Source organism: Rhinolophus ferrumequinum, chromosome 20 (genome assembly GCF_004115265.2).
Source record: "Rhinolophus ferrumequinum isolate MPI-CBG mRhiFer1 chromosome 20, mRhiFer1_v1.p, whole genome shotgun sequence".
In the NCBI taxonomy this organism is placed as follows: domain Eukaryota; kingdom Metazoa; phylum Chordata; class Mammalia; order Chiroptera; family Rhinolophidae; genus Rhinolophus; species Rhinolophus ferrumequinum.
Window position 1 is genome coordinate 564,606 of NC_046303.1, and position 27,411 is coordinate 592,016.

The window sequence follows — 27,411 nt, forward strand, 5'->3', positions numbered from 1 at the left end:
GAGAGGAAAGCATATGTGTGGTTACGGGCAGGTGGCTGAATGCCCAGCCCCACAGGACCAAGGGGACCTATGCTGGTTCCCTCCTGCTGCTCGGTTCTGGGGGAGGCGGCCCCCAGAAGAGCAGAACTTCCTGTGTGACCCGGGGAAGCCCCTTGCTGATACTCACTTTCTGTGATGTGGGCAGTCACGCAGGATGGACCATGTGCCAGCTGCATAGTTTGCTGGGGCTACCATAACAAAGATGCAGACCGGGGGCTCAAAGGACAGACATTTACGCTGTTATGGACGTTTGAGACCCAGGTGTGGGCAGGGCTGCTCCGTCCGGAGGCTCCAGGCAGGACCGCTCGGCCTCCTTCCTGACTTCTGCTGGTGCCTTGGCTTGTGGCAGCATCACTCCCAGTTTCATGGTGTCCTCCCTGTGTGCCTATCTGTCTTCAAATGTCCCCTTTGTAAAAGGACAGTCACATTGGATTGGACCCACCTATTGCTGTATTACCTTGTCTTAACTACATCTGTAAGGAGCTTCTTTCCAAGCAAGGCCACTCTCTGAGGTCCTGGGGGTTAGGACCTCAGCATATGAATTTTGGGGGATACAATTCAACTGACGACGCCCGTGGGGCGCTCCAGGTGTACCCCGTCACTCTTCTCAGTGATGTCCCCATGTCCCTGCTGGGCATTGTCCATGTCAAGCCCTCTTCTTCCAGCTCAGCAAACGGGGAGGGAAGAGGACATGTCAGCAGTACAAGTCCCCCCTCCCAGTCCCCCATGACAGTGACAGCCCCTCTGGATTTAACCATGGGGTTGGCATTGGGAGGCCGACATCCCACTGGGCTCTGGCTCGTCCGGTCTCTGTGACTTGGCATGAACCTCTCCAGGCCTCTGCTTCTGTGGTCAACCTTCTGTCCAGGGAGCCACGAGGAGCCCGTAGGATGACCCACAGGGCGGTGCCGCAGACCCTGGGAGCTGTGTCAGGACAGTGTGGGCCCTGGGCACTGAGCCTGATGAAAGCGGGACAGGCTCCTTGGTCCGCAGTCAGGCGCGGGCACCATCTCGAGCTCCTGTGGAATTGAGGGGCCTGGTGATATTGGGGGAACGCATTTGTCAAGATTCCCCATGGGGAATAGAGCAGGATTTTGGCATTTTTAACGCCCCAAGAGACCGCCCAAAAGACGGCAAACGGCTTGGGAAACTGAGGCTCGGAGGGGCAAAGCGGGCACCCAAGGTCACCCGGCCGGTTGGCGGCGGGGGGTACAGGGGGCGGCATGGGGGTGCGCGTGGGCCATGCGCGCCCAAGCGGGCGGCTCCAAGCTCGGCTGTCGCAACGCGGTTGCCCGAGGACCGCGGCGGGGGCGCGGGCAGCGCCAGTGCGCAGGCGCGGCGGGAGGGAGGGGACGCGCTTGGGGCGCGCGCGCGCGCGGGGCAGCCGGCGCCCCAACTTGGCCCGCCGGCCCCGGCGCCTCGCCGCCCGCCCGCCCTCCCCGGCGCCCCGGCCGGCGAGGGGCGCGCCCGCTGCATGGCGCTGAGATGGCGGGGGCGCCGCGCGGCCGAGGCGGAGGCGGCGCGGGCGAGCCTGGGGGCGCCGAGCGGGCTGCCGAGCCAGGCGGCTGGCGCGGGCTGCGGGCGTGCAACGAGGACTTCGCGTGCCCCGAGCTGGAGGCGCTGTTCCGCGGCTACACGCTGCGGTTGGAGCAGGCGGCCACGCTGAAGGCGCTGGCCGTGCTCAGCCTGCTGGCGGGCACGCTGGCGCTGGCCGAGTTGCTGGGCGCTTCGGGGCCCGCGCCCAGCCTGGCGAAGGGCTCACACCCGGTGCACTGCGTGCTCTTCCTGGCGCTGCTGGTCGTCACCAACGTCCGCTCGCTGCAGGTGCCGCAGCTGCAGCATCTCGGCCAGCTCGCGCTACTCTTCTGCCTCACCTTCGCGCTGCTCTGCTGCCCCTTCGCGCTCGGCGGCCCCGCCGGGTTCCACGCCGGGGTAGCTGCGGGGTCTGCGACGGCCGACCAGGGCGTTTGGCAGCTCCTCCTGGTCACCTTCGTGTCCTACGCCCTGCTGCCCGTGCGCAGCCTGCTGGCCATCGGCTTCGGGCTCGTGGTGGCCGCCTCGCACTTGCTGGTCACGGCCACCTTGGTCCCTGCCAAGCGCCCACGTCTCTGGAGGACGGTAAGTACCGCCGCGCGCCCCCTATCTGGTCTGGGGCACACCTGCCCAGGAGGGACTGCAGACACAGGGAGCTGGGGCGCATCTATCTATTAGGGCAGGTGGGGAAACTGAGGCCCCGAATTGGGGGGGCAGGTGCATTCAAGGTCACTCAGCGAGTTGGAGACGCAGTGGGGGCTGGCCCCCTGGGGTGAGGCTGTTTCCTAGTTACAGTCTACAAAGCGCCCCTGGATGTGGAGTGTGGAGACAGGAGACCAGAATGGAGAGGGCAAGGGTTGCTCCAAGGTCAGGCAGCTGGTCAGCCGCCACACGGGGCTGGAGCTTGGGTCTGTCGCTCTGGATGCACCCATCCCCGAGGGAGGGACGGAAGGTGGGCGCGGAGAGCGGAGAGCGGGTCCAGGCGGGCAGGGTTCCTCACTGGCTGTGCGCACGGCTCGGGGCTCTTTTCCCGTGCGCCTGAGACTCGCGCACGGGGATCGCAGACTCCCCTCCCAGCCCCGAGGCCCCCCAGGGACATGGGAGTGGAAAGGACTTTGACCCCCTTCAGTCTCTGGCGTCCCCGTGGTGGACCCGTTTCCGTCGAGGAGGACTGGGTTTGCTGATGTCGCACAGGGTTTTCTGATCCCTGCCGCCCCCGCTCCGCTGTGGCTTGGCACTGGCTCGCAGCACCCAAACTTTGTCACTGTCATCCGGGTGGGGTGGGCTAGATGGTGGTAAGGATGAGGTCGCGGTCCCTTCCCACCGGCTCCTCCCAGGCGAGGACCCTGCGACTGGAGCAGACGTCTGCCGTGTGGGGCTTTCGCAGCTTCTCCAGCTCCTCCGCCACGCAGCCCCTCCCACCCGGGCTGGGAGCGGGTCCCTGAGGGAAGCTCTGCTTCCGTCTCGGGATGTATTTTGGCAGGAGGGTGGTGGGAACCAGAGGAGGAAGAGGGAGGGAGAGAAGGCGACAGATGGAAGCGATGGGGGTGGGAGTGAGGAGGGAAACTGGACAGACAGGACAACTGGGGTTTGGGCGGACCAAGGCTCCGCCACACCTGGCCCGAGGGAGCCAGGTGCCCCCAGACTGTGATGCCTGGGTTGGACGTGGTCAGAGGGGCCACAGGACACAATGCTGGGCCTGCACTTCAGAACCCAGAGAGGGGGTGGGCCTGGGAGGGCTGGAGGGTGGAGCACCTGGAGGGACCTGGAGGGAGGAGCCAAGACAGAAAGAGAAGTAGGGGTGAGGGCCAGATACAGAGAGGAGGCAGAGGAAAGGGAAAAGACCCGAGAGGGCTGCTAGTCCAGGGAGGGGGCGGGGAGGGCTTCCAGCAGGCGGGCCTCTTGCTTGCCTCCTCTGGGTGGCACCTGGCCTGCTTGACCTTCTCAGGGGTCACTCCTGCAGCTCTCTCCCTGCCACCCTCCCCTCTATTGTGTGTCCCCCATCCAGGACAACCTCCCCACAAGGACCAGAAGAGAGGCAGAGAGGCCAGGTCAGGTGTGTGTGGGGGGTGGGGCCTGAGCTGACCTGACAGGCTGGCGGGCCACGGTGGGTGCAGGACGCTGAGGGTTCAGCTGGTTCTGTGAAAGGCTGTGCTGTCAGCCTCTCCTTTTCACATAGAGAATGTTCTACACAGCTGCAGTCATCCCTGTTAGAGAATTAAAGATTAAAAGAGGGAGGAGAGAGTCGGTAAAGGAGCCTGAGGCCCAGGGAGCTCTGGCTCCTCCGCAGGAAGACGGGAGCCCATCTTAGGGAGCAGACATCTGGGGTTCACTGCTCCTGGCTGTGCCCTCCTGAGCAATACAGGCCCTTCCCTTGCTGAGCCTCAGTTTCCCCACCTGTATAAGGGGCATGGCGGCTATCCTGCAGGGCTGTGGTGAAGGTGAGACGTTCATGCTAGAAAAGCTTGTTTTCGAAAATTCCTGCCATTTCTAAATCGTTTGGCTTCTTTAGAATGTATTCCAATTCTCGAGTGGATGGCAATGGTGGGCGATAGTGACAAATTGATGGGGGTGGGTGCAGAAGTGCACATGGTGAGGGGAATCGATGATGCCCAGGGACTCCCCCATCTCTGCTAGGAAGTCTGGGAGTCTGTGGCTCTGTCTTGAGACGAAGTGAAGAAGACAGCACCCACTTTTACAAAGCACGTGCCCCGCCTCTCCCTGCTCCACGTCTTCCTGCCACCCTGTGGGGCAGGCACCTGCTGACAGTGGCTTCCTTAGCACCGTGAATTTGGGGGGCAGAAGGCCTCAGAGCAGGGGGATGCCCCAAAGAGGCTGAAGAAGGACGATACACGAGGCCGTCTTTGCTGCACAGAAGCAGCATGTCACACGCATGCTGGACATAGGGTGCTCTGGGGACAGACAGGGTCAGGGTGCTCCGAGCACCTCTGGCCCCTGCAGGGAGGATCTTGGGGTTTCTTTCAGTCTCGTGCTGCCTTGCTGTGCGGCATCTGGGGTGCTGGCCCTGTGCTTTGGGGCTCTGTAGAGGCCAGGCCAGCTTTCATGCTGGGGAGCTGAGAGCATGCAGAAAGTGGGTGCAGGATCCCTGTACAGGGCAGGACCCCCTGTGGCTGGGGGTCCCTCCTGTGGGCACCCTCCACTATCTCCAGCATAGTCCCTGTCTGGAAAGAGCTTGCTTTATTTTTGAGAATTTTTGTGGGAGTTTATTTGAGCCAAGCTGGTGACATGCTGGGAAGCAGGCTCTCAGACACTCCTGGCGGCTTTTTGTTGTGATTCTCAGTCTGCAGCGTCTCCTTGGCCCTCAGAAGTGGCTCGGCTCAGTCTGAGAGGCCTCTGATGTCCTAACAGCATTCAGTCCCAGCCCCTCCGGGGGCAGGATGTGGAGCGAACAGAAATGGCAGGGGCGTTTGCTGGGAGGGAGTGAGGACAGATGCCTCCCTCTGCGGGGGCCGGGGGCCCTGGCCGACGGGACAACGACAGGGGACTCAGTAGTAGTTGTCTTGACAAACTGATACACTGGCTGTTTTATGGCCCATTCAACTGCTCACGCAGGTTTGTAATCTAAACCTCAAAGATGGCAGAAGGGAAGCTAAGATGATGAGAAAATCTCAGAAGGGACCTTACTGATTTTCTTAATTATAGTGTTTATTTTGAGGGCTGGGGTCCACTTTTCACTTTTTCTAAAAGGTGGTGTTGGCCTCTGTGCAGGCGGCGTCTCCTAGGGCCTCCTCGTGTGGCTCTCGTGGCTCTTGCAGGCTGATGGTCCTGGCTCCCGCCTTCAGCCTTGACCCTTTCCAGACCCTGCCTCCACCAGTGGCCATGGCCAGGGGTCTCTGCCACCCGGACATTGCGTTAGAGTTCATCTCTCTGGGCAGTCTGTTCACATTCCTCTTGAAGGCTGTTTCATGGCCACTCCCTGCCTCCCCAGCACTTGTGATGGGTCCTCATCCTGCGTCCCTGTTGTCCCTCCTCCCTCAGCCCTGCCAGGCACTCGGCGACCTCACTCTTGGCCCTGCCAGGCACGTGACCTCCCCTGCGCTGGTCCTTCCCGCTCTCAGCCTGTACTCTTGCCCTGTGTGGAGGACAAGGGGAGGTGGAGCCATGGTCACACCCCGCCCCCCCACCAGGGCCATCAGTCCGGCAGTCCTGAGCCCACCAGAGCCTATGTAGGGTCCATGGGACCCCAAAGCCCATCCTCCCAGCCCTGGAACCAGAGATGGCACCTGGGTGGGGCGGGCAATGTAGTTATGTGCTTGTTGGTCTGGTGACCTCAGGGAGGCTGGACCTCTCTAACCCATGTCTTCCCCCCAAATATGGACAGTGGCAGCCTCACCCCAGGGCGTGCCTGGCTCCTGCGTCCTCTGCCCTGGTGAGATGTGCACCCCTGTCTGCCATCTCCAAGTGGCCTGCAAACCGCTCCCACCACTGCCTGCTGGGGACTGCATCGGGGGGGCCCTCTGCTGCCGCTGTTGCCTGGTCCTTGTTTTGGTCCCCAGGCTCTGCCTCCAGGTGTGGCCCACGTCCTCCCACAGCGATGATGGTGGGGACAGTGAGGACAGGTCACTGCCCAGGAACATGGGCCCACTGCGGTTGTGGGGCTGTGAGCTGTGGGCTCCAGAAGGGTTGTCGGGGACAGTGGCCCAGAAAGAGGCCAGGGTGCCGGCCAGCACTCATTGAGAGCCCACCCGCAGAACCCAGCTGGGGGAGGGCTGGGGGAGCCAGCCGATTGCGGAGGGTGGGGACTGGGGAGGGGCGTGGGCACTCCTACTGGCAGCATCCCGGGGCAGGACCTGCTGTCGCTCATCAGATTGGGGGTCAGGAAGCATCAAAGGTGGCAGCTCCAAAGTAACTGTGGGACAGTGAGGAGGGGTCAGGCCCCAAGAGCGAGCAGCTGGCACTGTGGGGAAGGGGACCGGGTTTCCTCAGCTCAGGAGGGAAAAGGACAGGTACGGGGCTCGGAGAGCGCTGACCACAGGCTGCATCGCCACAGGCTGGCCTTCTCAGCCTCACCGGAGCCCAGAGACCAGCCGTAGGGTGGCTACCCCTCACTGGCCAGCCCTGCCATCCTCGCCGCTGTACAGCCCTGCCACCTCCTGCAGTCCCAACATGTGCTCTTCCCCGAGCTCGGGTCCCTCTCAGCCTGTTTTGCTGCCAGTGACCCAACACCCCCTCTAGGTCACGCCGCTGGGTGCTCAGTGAGCACCCAGCTGGGTGATGGTTCCCTGGGGGGTTATCATGGCTGGAGTAAAGTGGGTGTGGAGGGGTGACCGCCCCTACTCCACTAGTGCTTTCCTCCCTTACCAAACTGTCCTGCCCCTCAGCCCTCGGCACTCCCTGACCTCGGTGGGGACGCCTGCCTTCCCCTGTCCTCTCCCTGGGCCAGCTGAGGCCTTGCTTCCTGGAAAAGCTGTGTCTGTCTGGCCCATGAGTGTGACCTGCAGTGTCCTGAGGAGATGACAGCCGAGAACTCTGCTGCAGGGGCCCTCAGAGGCTGGGGTGCCGGGCAGGGAGAGCATTTTGGGAGGGGCTGCTGCCGCCGGGCAGGGTGTCCTACGTGTCATATGTTCTGCATGTTCAAGACGGTAAAATAAAGCCGGGAGCGACATGTGGGAGCCAGAAGGCTCGTGTCTCCTGGAAGGAGAAGTGTGCCTTGTGCCGTGGCTGTGCCTATTGCTGTGTCTGTGGGCACTTTAATACACTCAGCATGATTTAAATATTGACTACAAAGATGCACTTTATTGTTTCATATTTGCTGGTCTTCCAACTGCCACCAGTCAACTGTCTTTGTAAACAGACTGGCGTTAGCATATGCCCAAATACAGCAGACGGTCTGTTAGAGGGCAGGAAAGCCGCCTTGATCACCGGGACTGCACACGGCCCCCGGGCACAGCCAGAGCTGGCCACCCAGCCCGGTGAGAAGCTGGTGCCGGCACCACAGCCACAAGCCTGGAGTGCTAGATAGGGGAGAGCACCCAGGCTGAGAGAACTAGGGATGTCCAAGGTCACGTGCGGGACGATCAGGGTCAGAGTGGGCACTGTTTTGCAGAGGACCTTCAGCCAATCCCCTAGACCCCTCACGGTGGGTGGCTGTCCTCCCTCTGGCTGGCAAAGGTTTTTCATGAGGAAAACCTTATGAAATATCCCTCCAGGAGGAATGTTTTCCCCTCACGTCTGCCTGAGATGGTAAGGTGTGCGTATCCACTCTGTCAGGTGTTTGTGGCACTGAACTGGCTCTGTCCCCTTGCTGACAAGTGTTATCCTAAAAAATGAAGGGCCTTTCAGAGTGACAGGCGACAAGCATGTATTGAGAACAATAAGAAAAGCTATTTGGGCAGCACTGATTGAGGCAGAAGCCTGAATGGTGTTTGGATGAGGAGACAAAGGTGATGGGTGTTTATGAGAAAGGAAAGGGGACAGTGACATCCGCAGAAAGGAGGACACTGCTGTTGGTGCAGATAATGTAACATAGTGTCACTGATTCTAAACAATGTTTTTAATTTTCAGTCTGGTAATCATAAGTGCTTTCTGTTATGTCTGCAAACTGTTCTTTGGGATACAGTGTTGCTTTAGGCCTGGTCCGGGGGTTATTTTGTACTGTTGTAACATCCACACGTTTGAGGCATGACAGGCAGGGCAGCCATGCCTCGGGGGGTGGCAGCCCCGCCGCGTTTGGCTCCCTTCACATTGTTGAAACGAGTTCACTCTTTTGTTTTCTGGAGATGTTGGCTGAGTGCTGGGGTTTATGGATTCATGGGCCTCGTCTCTCTCTGTCACCTCCTGTGAACAGCTCTCATGTTTCTAGGTGGAAGTCATTGCTGACTACAGCCCTTTATGTCCACCCCCCTGAGGGACATGTGTTTGAGGTTGTCCTGTCACCTGGAGTAGGACACAAGCAGCCCCAACCCCTCTGTGTTTCCTCCTCTCTCCTCCTTGTGGCCTCTGCCCTCTCAAGGCTGGAGACCCCCGTGGCTGGTGTCTCCCCGGCCCCGGCCTCCAGTCCAGCCCATGCCCTGGTGCTGCCAGTGGTCCGTCCATGCGACCTCTTGGTCTCCTGTCTCCTTGTCCTGCAGCTCATCCCGGTCAGGCCATCCCACCCTCAATGCCTGGAGCCCCGTGACCATGACCTGTGGCTGGCCGGCAATTGTATTTATTTCGTTCTGTGTGATGTAAGCAGCAGATAGTCCTGGGTGAGGCGGATTTCTGGCTAATTCACGAGGAGCAGGGGCCCTGGGAGCCTGCCGGCAGTGCCTGGCTCCATCAGACACGGAAACCCTCCACGTTTGCGGTGATGGGCAAGCGTTGGGAACAGCTCTCATAAACCCCGTGGGGGTTTATGAGATACCGGGTGGTTCCTCTGTGGCTGTGAGCTGGAGGCTGTGAGGTCTGTGGAGCCAGGCTCTTGCTAGTGCCTCGCTGTCCTCTCCCTTCCAGCTCAGCACCAACGCCCTGCTCTTCGTGGGTGTGAACATGTACGGGGTCTTCGTGAGGGTCCTGGCCGAGCGCTCCCAGCGGAGGGCCTTCCTGCTGGCCCGGAACTGCATCGAGGACCGGCTGAAGCTGGAGGATGAGAATGAGAAGCAGGTCGGTGCGCGTCCCCACTCAGGGACAGGGTTGGGTGGGGATGGGCCCCATCCTGGAAGGGGGTGCTGGAGGGACATGCCCTGGTTCTGGGAGGACATACCCTGCTTTGGATGGGTGTGCTGGGGGAGGTACCCTGTCATGGGAGAGGCTGCTGGAGGCCCAGCTCTGCACTGACTACTGTGTGGGGCAGGAGTGCCCATCAGCTTCTGCAGGTGGCAGGACACGCAGGGCTGGGGCTGGAGGGGCTGGGAACAGGGTCCTGGAGTGGGTGGAGTCTGGGAGGAGAAGGAGCAGCTGCCTGGGGCACATTCTTGGTGCGTGGGGGGAGGCTTTTAATTTGCTGTGGCCCTCAGTGGAGGAGATTGGAGGAGGTGAGCGTGGCCGGCCGTGCACACGAGGAGGGACATGCGTGTGACAATGCGGCCGGCCACAACGTGTGCAGCAGGAGACCCGTGAGATGCGGTATGGGCTCAGTGCAGAGGTGAGGGCCTGCAGGTGGGCGGGCAGACGTGCTGGGAGAATCGTTGTGTTCTCTCCTGTGCAGGGTGAGCATGTAGCAGAGGTGCGGCTACTGCTTCAGTCTGTAAAGCGGGATGGACTGCACAGTGTGGCAGCCACTTTCGGGAGGGCAGAGCGGGGACTGGTTCTGAAATGCACGCCCCAGTGTTAGATTCTGTCTGTCTCAGTTGCCAGCTGTTTGTTTGGGGACAGGAACCAGCAGATGGAAGCCTGAGAAGCATGGCGCCTGCTCCGCTCTGGTCCTGGGCTCTCAGCCCCTCTCACTGATTACAGACTCGGTGCCAAGATTGTTCTGGCCCAGGCTGACCAGTTACTTTTGACACAGGTCGTAGGGTGCCTCACCCCACGCCTGGGGGACAATCTCTGACTGTTCCAGGGAACGGTGAGCTGTGAGCGTCACTGCTCAGCCTGCCCGCCGGATTGTCCCTGCACGGCCTGTGCCTGGAGTGACTGAGTTTGCGGCAACGCCGTGACGAAGGTGATATTTGCTGCAGCACGAGGGGTAGCCCTCCCCTTCTTTGTGGTTTAAAACTAAGAGCCCTGCAGTCAAGGAACAAAATTTTAAAAGAAGTGTGACTTCTTTGGTGCAAAATCCGAGTTTTGATTGGTTTCCTGCCCTGCTCCCTGCAGACACAGACACACGTGGCCTCCCCGGACTGGCCTCAGAGAGCCAGGTCCCTCCACTGTTTCTATAAGTGCACATATTGGAGCAGCTGTCCGTCCCGCTCAGGGCAGCCCACAGAACCAGAGGGGCCAGGGGATGGTGGGCAGGGCCGTGTCTGCCCGCTGAACAGTTACATGCTTCCAGACGGTTCTCTGCTGCACTTTGACAGCGCTGCCCTGCTGATCAGTCCCTGAGGTGACCTGTTGAGAGGGACTCGGGGAGGCCGAAGCGACGCCACCCCCTCTGTGTCAGAAGAAGAAGCCTGGCCGCAGGAGAGGGTCCTGGCAAGATAGAGATGTGTCTGTCCTTCCCGTCTGGGTTCTTGGTTCTTTAAAGCTAATTTCAGGCCTCTGCTTCATAGTTAAGCTAAAGAAACTGTGTTCTGTTTTATCAATTTGAGTACAGGGGCTGGCTCAGACAAAGTAATTCACTGGAAGGAGAATGAAGCAAGTGACAAAGTGGCTGGTGGCAGAGGGTGACGGCTGGAGCCCAGAATGCCCTGCCGCCATGTCTCAGGTGTCCTCATGCTGCATAGGCTCACACGGAGGGTCCTGGCTCATGGACACCCGGGGACACGTCCCAAGGCCGTGGAGATCTTTAACAGGCCTTCAGTTTCAGAACAAAATGTCAAAATTGATTCTTTGAAATAGAAAAGCCTTGGAGACCTGGATCGAGAAGAAAGAGCAGACAGAAAGGAGAGCGTCAGGGACAGGAAAGCTCAGCCGCAGACAAAGGCAGGTTAAAAATAGATAATAGGGAAACACTCAGAATGATCTGATGCCAGAATATTTGAAAGCTTAGACAAAATGGTCAAATTCCCAGAACGGCATCAGTTACCAGAAATGGTTCTAGAAGAAAAAGAAAGCCCAAAGCACCCTGTGACCAGTAAGACACTGAATCAGAAATGGAAAGCTTGCCAGCAAGAAGGCCTGGCTTGCTGGTTGCACAGACAGGATCTCCAGGGGAGAAACTGCTCCATTTCTATGAAGGTGTTCATCTCAGGCATCCTAGAGGTGGAATCACAAAGTGTGTGGCTTGTGGGGTTGCAACTTGTCATAGTCCTCTGGAGATGGATTCAGGCACAGCAACAGCCCATTCCCTTCTGCTGCCGAGCTATGTCCGCAGTGGGGTTGGGGGCACCCTTTGCCCAGGAGGGCATCCGAGTCCCCAGGGGGCACTCCTCTGGAAAGCTCAGGTGTTTATTCTATCCTCTGGGGGAAAGAACGACTGATTCCCTGGAGACCAGGAGAAAAATGCCATGTGGCCTCCAGACCTTCTTTGTTTCTGTCTGTCCCTGGGTACAGGGGCTCTCCTGGCTCCCCTTTGCGACATCCCTCTCTTCATGCGGGGCAGTGGGGGCAGGCAGCGGGGCCCTTGCTGCCTGGCTTCCTTCCTGTGACCTAATGCCAGTGACACTGGGGCACATGGCCAGCAGCTCAGGGAACAGTGGGGTACCGAGGGCAGCTGGCTGTTCTGGAGGTGATTCTGGCATCTGCCCAGCACTCCAGGAGCAAGTTATCTGCGCAGGACCATCCAGGCCTGGGCCGGGCAGCGCCCGCAGGACTGGACCACGTGCTGGCCTTGCGTCCCAGGTAGGCACGTGGACGATGCACAGGAAGGGCCCTGCTGTATCGCGCTGCCCATTGCTCCCATCCAGGAGCGGCTGCTCATGAGCCTCCTGCCCCGGAACGTTGCCATGGAAATGAAGGAGGACTTCCTGAAGCCCCCTGAGAGGATTTTCCACAAGATTTACATCCAGCGGCACGACAATGTGAGGTAGGGCTACGCTGGCTGGCGGCAGTGGGCCTGGGAGCTGAGCTGGAGGTGATGATGGAGGTGGGAGATGATGGAGGTGGGAAGTGGTGGAGATGGGAGGTGATGGAGGTGGGAGGGATGATGGAGGTGGGGAAGTGGTGGAGATGGGAGGTGATGGAGGTGGTGATGGAGGTGGGAGGTGGATGAGGTGATGGAGGTGGGAGGTGATGGAGGTGGTGGAGATGGGAGGTGATGGAGGTGGGAGGTGATGGAGGTGGGAGGTGATGGAGGTGGAGGTGGGGTGGGAGGTGGTGGAGGTGGGAGGTGGTGGAGGTGGGAGGTGATGGAGGTGGGAGGTGATGGAGGTGGGAGGTGGTGGAGATGGGAGGTGGTGGAGATGGGAGGTGATGGAGGTGGGAGGTGATGGGGTGGGAGGTGATGGAGGTGGGAGGTGGTGGAAATGGGAGGTGATGGAGGTGAGGTGATGGAGGTGGGAGGTGATGGAGGTGGGAGGTGGTAGGAGTGGAGGTGGTTGAGATGGGAGGTGATGGAGGTGGGAGGTGGTAGGAGTGGAGATGGTGGAGATGGGAGGTGATAGAGGTGGGAGATGATGGCTGAGGTGGGTAGAAAGCACCAGTTTGAGGGGAGGAGGGGGCAGGCTGTGTGTCAGCAGATCCAGATGAGCACCTGCCTAGCAGGGAAGCAGGGTCCCACAAGGGGGTGGAGTGGTGGCTTCTCAGGTGACACCTGTCCACAGCTGCTGTTTTGATTATTCAGCAACTCCTCTTTCCTGTGTTGTCAGAGAGGTCGGAGCTCTGGCGCTAAGCAGTGTTGAGCAGTGAGTGGCATTTTGGCTGGGAATTTCCTGCATCAGGCTAACAACTCAGCATTATTCCAGTGGGTGCTGGGTCTTGAGGCGGGTTGTCCTCTTCTTCCACAGTCTGTCCATCTCACGACAAGCCCTGCGGTGGGGTTGTTGTTCCCCACGTTACAGGTCAGGAAACAGCCCGCTGGAACAGCATGCCCAGACTCCTCTCAACTTCGTTTGTTTTGTTTTTAAATAGTCTGTATTTTGTCATGTTAAATCTTGCACTTCTGCCTAACGTTGTCAGTTTGGGTGGCACTGCACCTAAGTGTCATGCAGGCAGGAGATGGTTTGGGACACCCCATCCCGCTCTCCCGGTCCCCTATTCTTTGCTGGTTCATTGGTGTTGGTGCTAGACCTCCCTGTCCACTGGGGCCTTGTGACACAAATGGGTACGAAAGCCTCATTGTCGAGTGCTGCAGGACCGGGTCGCTTGAGCTGGTACTTGTTTCATCCAGGGCCCGAACTCTCCCTGTGTGCGAGCCCGCATGGCTGACTGTCGTTCTGGCTGAGCTCCTTACCTGTGGGCACATTCACTCCCACAGTCAGGCCTCTTGGTAAGGACCAGTGTTGTCCTCCTGCAGAGGGGCACACTGAAGACCCCGTGTGGGGGCCAGCATTTGAGCCCAGGGAGGACGTACCTCTCCTCTAGACACTGGGTTCTGTTGATGTCATCACAGCCCTGTGGTCCACCAGCATTGTCACCTCCAAGAGAGGAAACAGGTCCAGCAAGTGAGGCAAGTATGAGGACTCCCCGCAAGTGAGCAGGGGCTGAGGCTGGACCTGGGATTGGCTGACATCAGATAACATCTGCTTAGACTTTTCCCATTGGCCCACAGCCTCTCCTTAGTGGTAAGGACACAATATAGCGACCCCCAGCCTCTGCTGAAGAAGACCAGAACATTTCCAGGGAGTGCCTCCTGTGGCAAAGCATCTGCACGCAGTAGGGAAGGCATCAGATTGTCACCTGGGGCTGCAGGTGGAGGTGGGCATGGTGCATGGGTGCCCAAGTGCCGTCTCCCACCTGTCCTCTGACCTGGGACAACAATCGGGGTGTGGCCAGTCACTACCTCCCTTCAAGGCTGAAAGTCTCCACTTTTGCTCCCTGGCGGGAGCCTTGTTTGCCAGCAGCTTGTGGGCCCCGTGTGCTGGATACGGGCACGACAGGCACCGAAGCTGAGGCTCCCTGCGGCAGGTGGCGCCAGCCCCACCCTAGCCCCTCTGGCCACCCTCCCGCATGTGTCGGAGCCGTCTTTTCTGCAGCTCAGATACCAGCTTCCACACTGATTCCCTGCTGCCCTGTCAGAGTCCTTCTGTGGGTCCACATTGCTCCTGCATTAAAGTCCACCCTTAAGCCGCCTTTCCCAATTCGTACCTGGCTGATGCCGTCGGGAGTGGGGGTAGGGACATCTGAAACCCTCCTCTTCATCAACGCAACGGCAATCCCGGCAAACACGGTCAGGATCAACACTGTCAGAACATGGGAAATTAACCAAAGCTTTGCAAGAATTCAGGAAGACTTAAGAAAAACAGCGACCTCTGGTGAGAACGGGGAGCTCTGCCGACTTCCCAGTCACTCTGTCCCATCTCTGTCGCCACAGCGTCACGATGGCTTTGAAAACCCACAGCTGCGAGCACAGTGGAAACCTGCAGCCTGGCAGCCCCCACAGGGGCGGTCGCTTTCACAGCCCCTTTGTCAGAGAACACTTATAGTTTGACTGGAAGTTCCCTGGACGTCCTGTGAGCACGGGCTTGTCTTTATGGGAGCTGATTCAAAGCTCAGTGTGAACAGCTTCTGTCCAGGGTGTTGGATCAAAACACTCGGTGGTAACTGTTTAGCGTCAGAGCTGCCCTCGGCAGCACGACCAGCTGAGGCAGGAGGCTAGGGAATCAAAGCACAGCGGAAAGAAAGCTGAGGAACGAGGATGCCCACGGGCATCTGGAAGGCTTCTGGGGGTTCTTTCTGGGAAGGCAGAAGGCACGCGCAGGCTGTGCACACGCTCAGGAAGGCCTGACAGGGCCCTGCCCTCCTTAGGTGCAGGGAATCAGCCTACGCGCCTTACACTTGTGAGTCCATTTAATACTCACAGCCTCTGAGATGGACTCCAGTCTCATCCTTATTTTCCAGAAGAAAGGACTGATGGTGGAGTGCTAGACAGGCTGCCCTGGGGTCCCGTTGCCGTGGACTGGTGTAGGGTCCCAGCTTTCACCCTGCTCCCCTCCTGCCCTTCCTGGGTTGGCTCTGGGAGCCTTCATCCTGGAGATGTGCTGCACTGCTTACAGCTTGGCCCCGAGTTCTGGCCCGTCTGCAGCTCTTCTTTGGCTTTTGACAAGTATCGTATGGTTTTCTTGCCCACCTTAGTTTTGCACATGCTGTTTGTACTTCTGAGTCTCCCTCCCTCCTCTCTCCCCTCCTTCCCTCCTTTCCTCCCTCCAAGGGAGGAGTGTGCCCTTGTCATCTGCACAGCACAGTAATCAACTATCAGGCTCCAACAATGTCCAGGCCTCGTGTCACCTGTGTCAGCTGGCAGGAGATGAAAGAGGGTGCAGAGGGCCCCTTACTTCTTAAAAGCACGTCACTCCTGCTCTTGTGCCACTAGCTACAACTGTCATGGGCCACCCTGGGAAGGGGGAAGTCCCAGTGGACGTGGAGCTGCTCCCCATGCCCTGGGAGGGTCAGCAGGACTCTGGATGGCTGCAGCGTCTCCTCCCCTCCGTGACCACGAGGAGTCTGGCTTCTCCCAGCGGTTAGTAAATGGGAAGGACAGAGCCTTGGTTTCCAGCCTGGTTGAGGAATAATGGGGAGATGGTTTTAAGGTGGCTCCAGGGGCGGGCGTGTGTCGTGTACAGTGGAGGTCGCAGCACCCCCTCTCTTGCAGCATCCTCTTTGCGGACATCGTGGGCTTCACGGGCTTGGCATCCCAGTGCACTGCCCAGGAGCTGGTGAAGCTGCTGAATGAGCTCTTCGGCAAGTTTGATGAGCTGGCCACGGTAAGCGCAGCCCTGTGTTCCAGAGTCATTGGCGCTGGGTCTGGGGTCCCACCTGCCTGAGAAGTGGGCTTGCCCAACATGGTGACCGCTGTGTCAGCTCACTGCTCAGTGACATGTTTCCTGGGGCCGCATGCTGGGTTTGCAGAGAGAAAGCCGTGCATCCGCCCAGCGACCGCCTGCTGTAAACATCTCCAGGCCCATGTAGGCTGGCAGTGCGGTGAGGCTGTGGCCGCCCGCGGGGACGTGGTGGCCGTCATAGCCCCTTGCCCGCCGGCCTTGGCAGAGGCCCTGCAGCCGGCCTGAGCTGCCTCCTTGTTCCGGTGGTGAGCAGGGAAAGCATCAGTCTTTCATCTCTAAGTGTGACGCTAGCCCTACGGTTTTTGGATGCTTTTATAAAGTTGTGGAATTCTTTTATTCTCATTTTGTTTCTCTCAGAAGTGGATGCCAAGTTTTTGTCCAATTGTGGATTGCGTCCTACAGCGATGTGCTTTTTCAGTTTTTCAGTTTTAGTCTGCTAATATGATGAATAACGTTGATTTGTGGTAGAACGTCAGAACAGCATTGGCTTCCTGGCACCAGCCCGACTTGGACAGACTGTCTTACCCTTTTCATGTGTTGTGGGCTTTGATTTGCTAACATTTTATTTAGAATTTTCCCATTTATGTTCCTGAAGGATGTTATTTGGTGGCTTTTCTTACGTTGTCTTTATATGATGTGAAGGTGGTGCTTATCTCACAGAAGAGCTCAGGGGTATTTCTTCCTGTTCAGTTTTCAGTTTTCTGGGAGACTTTGTGTGGAATTGGTATAATTTCTTTCTTAAATGTGTAAATCCATCTGGGCCTGCACTTTTGTTCATGGAAGTTTTTAACTACAAATTCAATTTCTTTAAATAAGGCTAGTCAGGTTATCCTTTTTCTTCTTCCTCGAATGAGTTTGATAGTTCTTTTTTTCGTCTTCCAAGGAATCTGTTCATTTAATCTAAGTTGTAAAAATTAGTAGAATAAAGTTATTCACAGTATCTCTTGTTACCCTTTTACTATCTAGACTCTGTAGTGCTGTCCCCGCTCTTGTTCCTGATTTTGGTAATTTGTGTCTTCTCTTTTCCCCTGATGATTCTGGCTTGGGGTTTGTCAGTGTTATTGATTTTCTTAAAGAAGTTGCTTTTGGTTTCATTGATTTCTCCAGTCTTCTATTTTATGAATTTTCTGTCTGATTTGTATTATTTTGTTTCTTTTGCGTATTTTGGTTTTATGTTGCTCTTTGTTTTGTAGTTTCTTAAGGTAGAAGCTGAGGCCATTGATTTGAGATCTTTTTTCTCTTCTAATAGAAATGTTTAGCTGTGAACATCCCGTGACGTACTGTGTTAGCAGCATCCCCAAATTTCTATGTTGTATTTTTATTTTTATTCAGTTCAAAAATTTTTCTAATTTCTCTTTTGATCCTTCTTAGACCCAATGGATTTTTTTTGGGGGGAGTTTCCAAAGATATTTCTATTTTTTACTTCAAATTTAATTCCATTATTCCAGAACACATACTTTTAAAATTTGAATCCTCTTCAATTTATGGCCCAGAAATAGTCTACTTTGGTGAATGACCCATGTGTGCTGGAAAACACTGTGTCTCCTGCTTTTCTAGAAATCTTGTGTTCAGGAGTGTTTTGTGCACAGCGGTTAGGCCAGTTGGCTGGTGCGGTGCCCATGTGTGGGGATGTTTAGGGTTTCCTGGGACTTGCTCCTGGCGAATGAGAGGAACCCAGACTCTCCCACCTGGTCGTCGGCCCCACTTCTCCTCTCAGTCCTACCGGCTTTGGCTCCTTGTTTTCCCAAGTTCTGCTATCAGATTTGTAGACATTTAGGATTGTTAGCTCCTCATGCTGAATTAAGTCTTTTCTCACGAAGAAATTACCCTCTTATTCCCGATCCTCCTCTGCGCTCTGTGATCGGGTCTCCTGTTAATACAGCATGCCGAGTATCCTGTGATTCTCGTCAGGAGGGAAGCTTCCCCCATCCTTTTGTCTTTAATCTCTCTTTCTAGGTAAAATGTTGACTTTAAGTGTTGGGTTTTGCTTTTTTAAAATCTAATCTGGCACCTTGATCATTTTGTGTTTGGACAAAAACTCACCACCCTTTTCTAAATACCTTTTGTGCCCCCTCCCCGTCCCCTCGGGGACCCCAGGTGCCCCAGAGCTCAGATGCTCTTATTTTACATTTTGGATTCCTTTTCCTTCTGTTTCCTTCGGGACAGTCTCCACTGCTGCCGTTCGTCCACGGAGCAGCAGCCATGCAGACACTCCCATCTCCACAGGTTCACTGTGGACCTGTCCCCTTGTTGAGGTGACTGTGAGGGAGCCCCAGATTACAACAGCCCCATTCCGTCCATTTACTGCTTTTTTTTGGTTCCTTTGTGCATTGATGGAAGTGTATATATTTAGAATATATTCTCTAGTCTTCTTGGGCCGTCTTGTCTGCGCGCCTGGTGTGGGGGGCGCGGGCCCATCAGGTGTGCAGGCGTGGAAGGTACACACAGCTGTGCTGCAAACACACCTTTCTTCACGCGGTGCCTGCCGGCAGGTAGACAAACATGGAGCGTGTTTGCCTTGGGCTCCGGGGTGGCACATGGTTTGTTTGCCCCTTATCCACGGACAGGCTGCAGAAGTCAACAGTGCTTTTGACCTTCCCCCACTTACTGAATCCATTTTAGATTTGCTTTTGCTCTGATGCCCCGTATACTTGGGAAGCTGGTCACGTCCGTCTGAGCTGCTGGGGAGACACCTGTCTGGGGCTCAGTGTTGTTCCACACCTGGGGGGGGGATGAGCCCTTCTCTGGATGTCAGGTCTCAGTGGGAAAGTGAGTGGCTACACGAAGCACATGTATATTCGGCTGGTTCCAGGAGGCCACATGCCGGCTGTGGGGACAAGTCTGTATCCTGGCGTGGCCTCGTGTCAGTGAGCCGTCTGCATGAGTCCTGGCCTCGCCCCTCAGCGTGACAGGTGATGGAAGCCCATTCTGGGCTCTGGTCTTGAGCCCGGAATACTTCAGGGGCTGTTTCTATACAGAGCCCGTCACACTGCTGAAGCTTCTTAGCCCCCGTGGGGCTGTCCCTGCACATGGCAGGGATGTGTGGGATTCAGGACGGTGCAGGTGGCCCACTGGTCACTCGTGTCACAGGGCAGTTGGGGCTGGACAGGTGCGGGAGGCACTTCCTCTCGGATCTGAGCGTCACATCCCGTGGGGCTTGTTGAGTTGCTGGTGAGCTGTCCTCAGGGACGCCTGCCCGTGGGCCGGCCAGTCCATGCGGTCCCGAAACACTGACACCTGGGAGCCCTGGTGACGCCTAAGGACCAGCCCCCAGGAACAGTGGGACAGGAGTGTGAAGAGTGGGCGGGGAGGCCCAGCTCGGCTGTGGGGCTGCCTCTGCACGGACGGGCAGATGGACGGACAGACAACAGCACAAAGCACACTTCAGGGCATGGTCGGCGTGTCGTTCAACCTGTGACTCCGGAAAGGTGACTGCTGTGACCTGTGTTAGTGAGTGCAGTGTTTTCAGTTCTCTGTGCTGCTCGGATGTCTGCAGAAGGGATCCGCGGAAGCAGGTCCAGGGCCAGAGACCTGCCCGCTGAGCTCCGAGCTCACATGTGTATTAATGTCCACGCCTCCTCATGCCCCTGGCTCTGGACACTTCCTTGGGCCTGATTCAGGGGCCAGGTCTCAGCGGGCAGCTGTGAGGACTCCCCACCTTATCCTCACATCCCCTACCAATGGCAGCTAGTCCTGTAAGCTTTCAGAGCTGGCCACGCTTCAGGCCTGACGCCTGCCTGGTGGTGAGCTGTGGTCAGCGGCGACTCACGCTTGGACCCTGCTCTTTGGCAGACTAGCTCGTATGTGCTGTGGGGTACGGCACGCGCCCGGGAGAGAGGCGGCAAGCAGGCCTCAGCCTGGGCACGTACAGTTTTGGGGACGGGGGACACTGGGGCTGATAATTTTGGGATGGCAAGACTGGGCTGAACGAGACGATGGTGGAGTATGGTGAGCACGTAAACCAGACCTGGGGGACAGTCTGGGGACACGGCCAGCAGCTGTGCAGTCCACCCCCAGCCGAAAATCTGACCCAGGGCTACGAGTTCAGGGATGAAGTCGAATGTCAGATAGCAGAGAGGAACACCCCCAATTCTCTGGATGTGTGCATGTTCATGTGTGCTGTGTGTGTGTACACGTGTACGTGTGAGCATGCCTGTGTGTGTGTGTTGTGTGTGTGGCGCACACTATAAGGCGCCGCTGAGAAGAGGCCGGGAGGGCACCCCCCCTCATCGGCATGGTTGTTGCTGAGGCATCAGCAATGGTTTCTGATTTCCTGAACTGCCCCAATGAACCTGGGTTTCTTTAACCTTCATTAGCAGGAAACAGAGACTGTGTGCTGAGAGGAGAGTAGATATTGGGAGGACCAAGGTGCCTCATGTGCATGGAGGCCACCCGTCGAGACGTAGAGATGGGGAAAAGCATTTCCTCAGCAGCTGGGCCTGAAGGGCTTTCCTCCCAGCCCCGTGCCCCCTGCCCCCACGTCCTGGAGCCACTGCCATCCCAGAATCCCATCCATGTGTCAGCCCCTGGCCTTGCTGGACCCCACCGTTTCAGAGGTGGCCTCAGGGGCTGGGTTACCTTCAGGTTCTGGAATCACAGTGGTTCTCTCTTCCTCGTAGGCCTGGGGTGGTGGCAGGCTGCAGGTCAGGGCCTGGAGCGGGAGCGTCTCTGCCTGCCTGCCCCCTGGCTGCCTGCTTAGGCCAGGCCAGGGGTCCAGAGTTGTCTGGAGGCTGCAGACCACACCGGGGGGCAGAGCACGAGACCCTCCCGCTGCTGCTTGAGGGGCTTCTGTCGTCATGTCCTGCCACTCGTAGCCCTTCCAAGCCAGTGCTCCAGCCACCCCCCCGCTCTGTGTCCTGTGCTTTGGCTGGAAACAGCTGTTCAGGCATCACAAACGCTCCCTGGAGGGAGCTCCAGGTGCTGACTTCAATATTTACAGGGAAGAGTTTAAACTCTAAAACACCGACCAGTGAAAAACGGCCGTTTTGGTCTCTCGGGCTTGCTAACAGAAGCCAGGACACTTGAGATGAATAAACCAGATGATGTGTTAGCATTTGCTTCCCCATTGTGTTCTGGGCCATGTTGGCTGCCCTGCGCTAGAACCTGGCCAGGAGGGACACAGCTCTGCATCTTGGGGAACCCCTTACACTGACGGGCTGTACCCACACTCCAGTGGTGTGTGTTGACCGTCCCGCTGAGGACGGCCGCTCCTTCAGACACCCCACCAGGAACAGGGTCTCGTCTACCCATGTTGCCTGTCGCACCACCGATCGTGGGCTTGCCTGTTGCCTCTAGATGTCCCTACTCGGAGTGCGGCCTCCCTGGGGAGTCACGGCACCCCAGACCTCTGCTTAAACCTCCTTCTAGCAGCGGTTCCTTCCCGTGGGGCTTGCCATCGCAGAGCGCACCGTGCCAGCCCCCCAGCGACTTCCCTTCTCTGTGGGGGCCGCCCTGTGTCTCCGAGGCACAGGTGCGGCTGTTTGTGGCAGCTCCTAATTCACCTTTGAATCTGACAGCACTGCCCCCCAAATCTGCCTGTCGGGTCTGAGACCATTCACTCACTGATACAAACCTACCATTTCAGCAGCCTCATGCTAAATGCCTGTCGTCCCAGGCCAGGGTGTTGGGGACACGCACAGATGAAGGGAGGCCTCAGAGTCACGGGGCCTAGACACAGCTGGGAACACCGCAGAGCCAGCTGGGGGCACACGCACACCCATGGTCACCCACACGCACGTCCACAGAGATGCCACCAGGCGGGGCAGGTCACCCGAGACTCCAGAATTAGGTGACTCATCTGAAGTTGTAAGACTAGTGCCCGTGTGCCAGTACGCGCTGTTACTTCTGTGTGCCCTTGGGAGGGAGGGGTCTCGAACCCCAGACCGATGGCATTGAGGACGCTGCAGGAGTCAGTTCGTTTGTGTGGGTTTGGGGCTCAGAGTTAAACGGAAGCAGTGGGTGTGTTCTCAGGGTGGGTCTGGAGCTCTGGGCTCTGCAGACCTCAGGCTCAGAGAGGCCGATGTCATGTGCACAGCAGCGGACAGACGAGGCCGCTGCTCAGAGAGAACCACTCACACGTCCCGTGTGCCTGGACTCGGGGCTAAAAGCTGCAGGGACAGGCAGATGTATGTGACCTGCCCTCCTGGGTGGGTGGGGTGATCTGACATGTTCCGAAGGCCGCTCTTGAGGACGAGAGCCCCGCCTCAGGAGAGGAGCTGGCTCCCCAGGGGGCTCCCCGACCTGGCAGGGTCTGTGGGGTTCCCGAGCAGAAGGCTCAGTGGGTGGACCCCTGCCTGGAGCAGGCCTGAGCGCTGGTGTGGGGGACCCTGACCCAGCCATGGGGCCCACGGGGGAGTCCCCTGGGTCGGGCCACGGCCCCTGGCATGGGTGGTGCCCTGTGCTCAGTGGTGACCGCATCTGGTGGTGGGGAAGGTGCCCGGTCCAGGTTATAACTGACGTGCCGTTTGCCTCTCGCCTGAAGGAGAACCACTGCCGCCGCATCAAGATCCTGGGGGATTGCTACTACTGCGTGTCGGGCCTCACCCAGCCCAAGACTGACCACGCCCACTGCTGCGTGGAGATGGGCCTGGACATGATTGACACCATGACGTGAGTGCCACCGGGCGCGTCGTGTCCCTCGTGGACGCTCACCCCCTTCTGCCCCAGGAGGCCCCCACAGGCTGGTGCTGTCCTGGCCTGTCTGTCCAGGTGGGTCACCTGTGCCAGGGCAGCAGAGGACCACCCCGGGGTGAGGAAGTGCCACCCGGTCTGTGGAGCCCCCGTGACCCTCTCTGCACTTTGTTGGGACCGCGTTCTTAGTCCGTGGTAACCCAGGTGTTGCCAGGTATGCATTAGTTACCCACAAAAGTGGCTGTCAGAGCTTCACGGGGCAAGATGGTCAAGGAGTTGCCTGGGTAAAGACGTGGCCCAAAGCCAGCTGAGTTCCACTAGGAAAGGAACCGCGTGTGCTTGTCTTCCTGCGGCAGGCGACCAGGCCTCAGTCGCCCTCTCCATCTAGGAGCTTTTAAACCACCTCCGATCACCTGGCACAACAAGCATGTCTTGTGACGGATGCTGCCCTCACCTCCCAGGCTGTCTGGCCCAGGCCTCAGGGCCTCACGCTGTCCCGTGTCCCTCAACTGGGGGCTGGAGTCCGAGGTTGGCCGGTCTGTGAGCGGCTGGGGAGGTGGCGAGCGCATGTGGGTCTGTGGTCTGGTCTCAGTGTTCACGTTTTCTCTTGTTTTCCCCACCAGTGGACAGGCCATAATTTCGTCCCTGAAGTCTGCCCACCCACCGTTCAGGGCAGGCGTGCAGAGCTTTGGGCCTCCCCATGGGCCAGTCTGTAGCCTCCACCTCAGTTGTGGATCTCAGGGTCAAACCCTGACCGTTCCGAGGGCTTCTGGGCCTCAGAGACGGTCAGATGTTCCCCACGGTTGTCATACTGGCATCGGCCAGCAGGCGGGCACCCTGACCAGGTCACTGGGACACATGGCAGGTCATGTCCCTTCTGGGTGGGCTGGTATGATGCTGTGTGACATGGCTGGTGGCCAGGGAGCTGGGCACCTGCCTGGCGCGGCCCCTGCCTGACTGGGGCCACAGCTCGGGGTTGGGCTGATGAGGCAGGAGATGCTGGCACTTCTGTCCCCATGGCAGGGACAGCGTGGCCCGGCCCTGTGCTCATGCCTCGAGGGGCAGATGGCGGCACTAGCCCACACCCTGTGCCTGTGTGTACAGGTCTGTGGCTGAGGCCACCGCGGTGGCCCTGAACATGCGTGTGGGGTTGCACACCGGCCGGGTCCTGTGCGGTGTTCTGGGCCTGCGCAAGTGGCAGTACGATGTGTGGTCCAACGACGTGACGCTGGCAAACGTCATGGAGGCCGCTGGCCTGCCTGGGTAAGTTGGGGCAGGCTGTGGCCCCTCTCTGGGCCCTGAAGGTGGGTGACGGGATTTGAACCTGACCCCCCAGTAGGGACCAGGGAAACCGTCCCCTGGGAGCCACCAGCACCCGCAGAAAGGACAGTGAGAGGTCCTGGGCGCTGTCCGAGGTGCTGTTGTCCTTGGTTTGCTCTTTCCTTCTGTGTGGGAAGTGCTGGGGTTAGAGTCCCACTGGGGAGCTGTGGACAGCATGGCCTGGGGTGGGTGATGAACGGGGGCTGGGCCAGGCTTGGGGGTCCTGGGGCTGGGTGGGGACGGGTCCATTGCCACCTGTCAGCCTTCCCTGGCACTGAGGAGACAAGTCAGTGAGGGGCAGGGTGGGGGTCTCAGCCGGAGGTTGAATCTGGGAGTCGGGCTCACAGGGCCACTGAAATGTGGCCCCCAGGAGAAGGAGAGAAGATGACAAAGGGCTGAGTCCTCTGAGAAGGGCAGCAGTAGGCAGAGAGGAGAGCAGGGGCGGGGGTGCCAGATGGGGAATGTGGGGGCCACGAGAAGAGGACAGGCACAGGGTCAGGGCACGTGTGGCCAGCGGTGGCCTCTGTAGACGGTTCAGGGCCCAGGGAGGCCCGGAGCGCTGCCTTGTCCCCCCACCTTCCTGCTCACGTGCCCAGAGGACACACGTGCCTGAGGGTGAACGCACTGTCCCCACGGCACTGTCCCCACCCCCTTGCCTCATGTCGGGCAGCGGGACCAGCAGCAGCCCTGACCACCGCCTTTGCTGACCCATGAGGGATGCTGGGCTCGGTCCATGTACCGTGGGGGTTTCAGGACACCTCTGCTTGTTTGTCACTTCACTGCCCCTCCCCCCCGGCCCCTCTCCCCTCTGCCTCCAGCCACCCCTGCTCTCACCCTCCCTGCCTGTCCCACCCTCCAGTCTTCCCTCCCTCTTGTTTCTCCCCAGTGTTCCTTGTTCCTTGTGGAGCTTGCGATGCCTGATGGCCTGGGAAAGACACTGCCACCACCCGCAGGGCCTAGGGCCTTGTACACTGGCCAGACTAGCTGGGGGCCTAGGCCCGTGGCCGCTCAGGGGAGGCTGTGCCCTGACTCTGAGCTGCAGGGTCACGCTCGGTCCCCATCTCTGCTTCCTTTTCTGCAGGAAGGTCCACATCACGAAGGCGACGCTGGAGTGCTTGAATGGTGACTACGAGGTGGAGCCAGGCCACGGGCAGGAGAGAAACAGTTTTCTGCGAACTCACAACATCGAGACCTTTTTCATTGTGCCCTCGCACCGGCGAAAGGTGGGTGCCGGCACCCCTGCCTCGATGGCTGTGTGACCTTCTCAAAACCGACTGCTCCTGCCTCTTCTGGAATCACGCTTCTCCAGGCCTGGAGCTCTGGATGGAGGGCGGAGGGCGTCCCCACTGCCACCTGCCCTGGCCTGGCCTTTTATCTTTGTGTGGGGAGTCAAGTCTGAGCCGGAGTTCTCAGGGACAGGGCCTTCACTGCCTTTCCTGCAAAACAGGCTTGGAAACCCCTGCAGGGTCAGGATGGGGGTGCCCTGTAACCCTGAGGGGTGCTGTGCACACAGGGGGCTGTGACACATCTTATGTGGGGCACTCGGGGTCCCCCTGCCCAGGGAAGGTATTGGATGGGATGGATGGAGGGTGACTGAGCTGCTGCCAGGGCCGAGGGGAGGGGCCAGGGCCGAGGGGAGGGGCCAGGGCCGAGGGGTGGGGCCAGGGCCGAGGGTTGGGGCCAGGGCCGAGGGGAGGGGCCAGGGCCGAGGTTGCCAGTACTGCTTCAGGTCACAGCGGGGTTGGGCAGGATGGAGAGTTTCCTGGTTGCCTGTCCTGATGTGCCTGTGGGCCAGGGCTCTTCAGGCCCTGGGATGCTGTGGTCTCCATGTGACTGGAGTGGGAGGGGCAACCGGCCGGGGAGGAGAAATGGGGCTGGGGTGGGCTTGGCATGTGAGTTGACTCCTGAAGAAGGGATGTGTGTGAAGGAGCATAGGTGCTAGCGTGGCCTGGAGAAGGGCCAGGTGAGAGGTCAGGGCTGGGCCCCGGGAGGGCTGGCATCCCCCGAGAACCTGGGGGTGGAAGGCAGGGGCTAGGGAGGGAGGCCTGTGAGCCACAGGGACCCTGGAGCTTGTGAGTGGGGAGCCCCTGTCTCCTCCAGCAACAGTATCTGGCGATGTGGCAGCAGTCCGCACAAGGAGCTGCCCCCTTGGTGACACGTGGGTGAGGGGAGAGAAAAGGGGGTAGGCAGAGGGGCGCCTTTATAGGGGCACTGAAGTCCCAGGGGAAGGTGGGTGGGAGGGGGCCTGGCTGGTGGGTGACATTCCCCAGCCACCTGACCCAGCCGGGTAACGGTGACGTCCAGGGTGTCCAGGTTGTCCCTCACTCGGACCCCAGGTGTCCCGCAGGTGGTGGGTAGAGTTGGGAACCAGACTGCTGGTCTGTCCCTGCGTGTCCCCGAGGCGTGGTGCTTGAGCAAAGGGCCCTGTCCCGTTGTAGCCGCACTCTGGGCAGCCGAGAGGCAGGCGTGTGCTCACACGTGTGCTGCGTGTCTGCACAGGTGTTCCCGGGGCTGATCCTGTCAGACATAAAGCCCGCGAAGAGGCTGAGGTTCCGGACCGTGTGCTACCTGCTGGTGCAGCTCATGCACTGCCGGAAGATGTTCAAGGCGGAGATTCCCTTCTCCAATGTCATGACCTGCGAGGACGATGACAAGGTAGGGTGCCGTCCGGGAAGCTGCAGAGCTGGGCTGCTTTCGCTTCCCCGCAGACACCTGCGTCTCATCCTGTACGTTCTGCAGCGTGGCGCTCCACGTTTCTGTGGATTCATGCTGAGATCCCGCTCATCCACGCCTGCATGGCAGCCACGTGGTCCCAGGGTCACCAGCCCGCCCCTCCCTCTGTGGGAAGTGTCCCTGGCTGTCCCCTCCCGTGGGCTCCTGTTTGGTGTCCCAAGGCCTGGCCTTGGCTGAACCCCGCTGCTTGACTGGGCGCCTGCAGGGTGGCCCCGCTGCACTGTTTTCGGTCTTGCTTCTTGGGTTGGTGACAGTCACCTTCGGGTCTTCTGGCCTCTGCTGGGCTGTGGGGGAGGGGCTGTGGGGGTCCTGAACGTCCACTCAAACCACATGCGCCTCGTGTCTGTCACCCAGGCCAGAGAACCCTGGTCCCCTCCAGGGAAGGCCGTCCCCCGGGGTAGGAGGGCTGTGTCCCAGGAGCCTGGGGTGGGGTCTGGCCACCACCACTTTGACGGCAGCTTTGCGTGTCCTCCCCATGTCCCCGACCTCGCCCGGTGGGATGTGCAGTGTCTGCGACCCGCATCCTGCCGCTCCCGCTGTGCACCTGCCCCCCACCCCGTGACCATTTTCTCTGCTTCTGGGTTCTGTGCCTTTAAAAAGGAGGGCATCACCAGCTTTACAGGCTTTTTAGGAAAGTCTGCCACTGTCACTCGAGGTGGCTCATTGCCTCAGGGATTTGTGG

At 58.9% G+C, this 27,411-nt stretch overlaps 1 protein-coding gene across 7 annotated transcripts in view; it reads left to right on the forward strand.

Annotated features, from left to right (window-relative positions):
* Nucleotides 1–1,508: 1,508 nt before the first annotated feature.
* Nucleotides 1,509–27,411, forward strand: part of ADCY1 (adenylate cyclase 1) — a 54,397-nt gene continuing 28,494 nt past the window's right edge. For 6 of the 7 annotated variants that reach the window (XR_004421150.1, XM_033088412.1, XM_033088414.1 and 3 more), the window contains exons 1-8: nucleotides 1,509–2,157; nucleotides 9,025–9,174; nucleotides 12,015–12,133; nucleotides 15,857–15,968; nucleotides 22,528–22,655; nucleotides 23,781–23,939; nucleotides 25,078–25,219; nucleotides 26,496–26,651. Coding sequence is in view for 6 of the 7 variants with exons in the window: in XM_033088412.1 (XP_032944303.1) it covers nucleotides 1,525–2,157; nucleotides 9,025–9,174; nucleotides 12,015–12,133; nucleotides 15,857–15,968; nucleotides 22,528–22,655; nucleotides 23,781–23,939; nucleotides 25,078–25,219; nucleotides 26,496–26,651 (1,599 nt within the window). In the remaining variant the exon portion in view is untranslated. The remainder of the gene's footprint in view (nucleotides 2,158–9,024; nucleotides 9,175–12,014; nucleotides 12,134–15,856; nucleotides 15,969–22,527; nucleotides 22,656–23,780; nucleotides 23,940–25,077; nucleotides 25,220–26,495; nucleotides 26,652–27,411) is intronic. The other variant, XM_033088413.1, reaches the window with a different exon arrangement.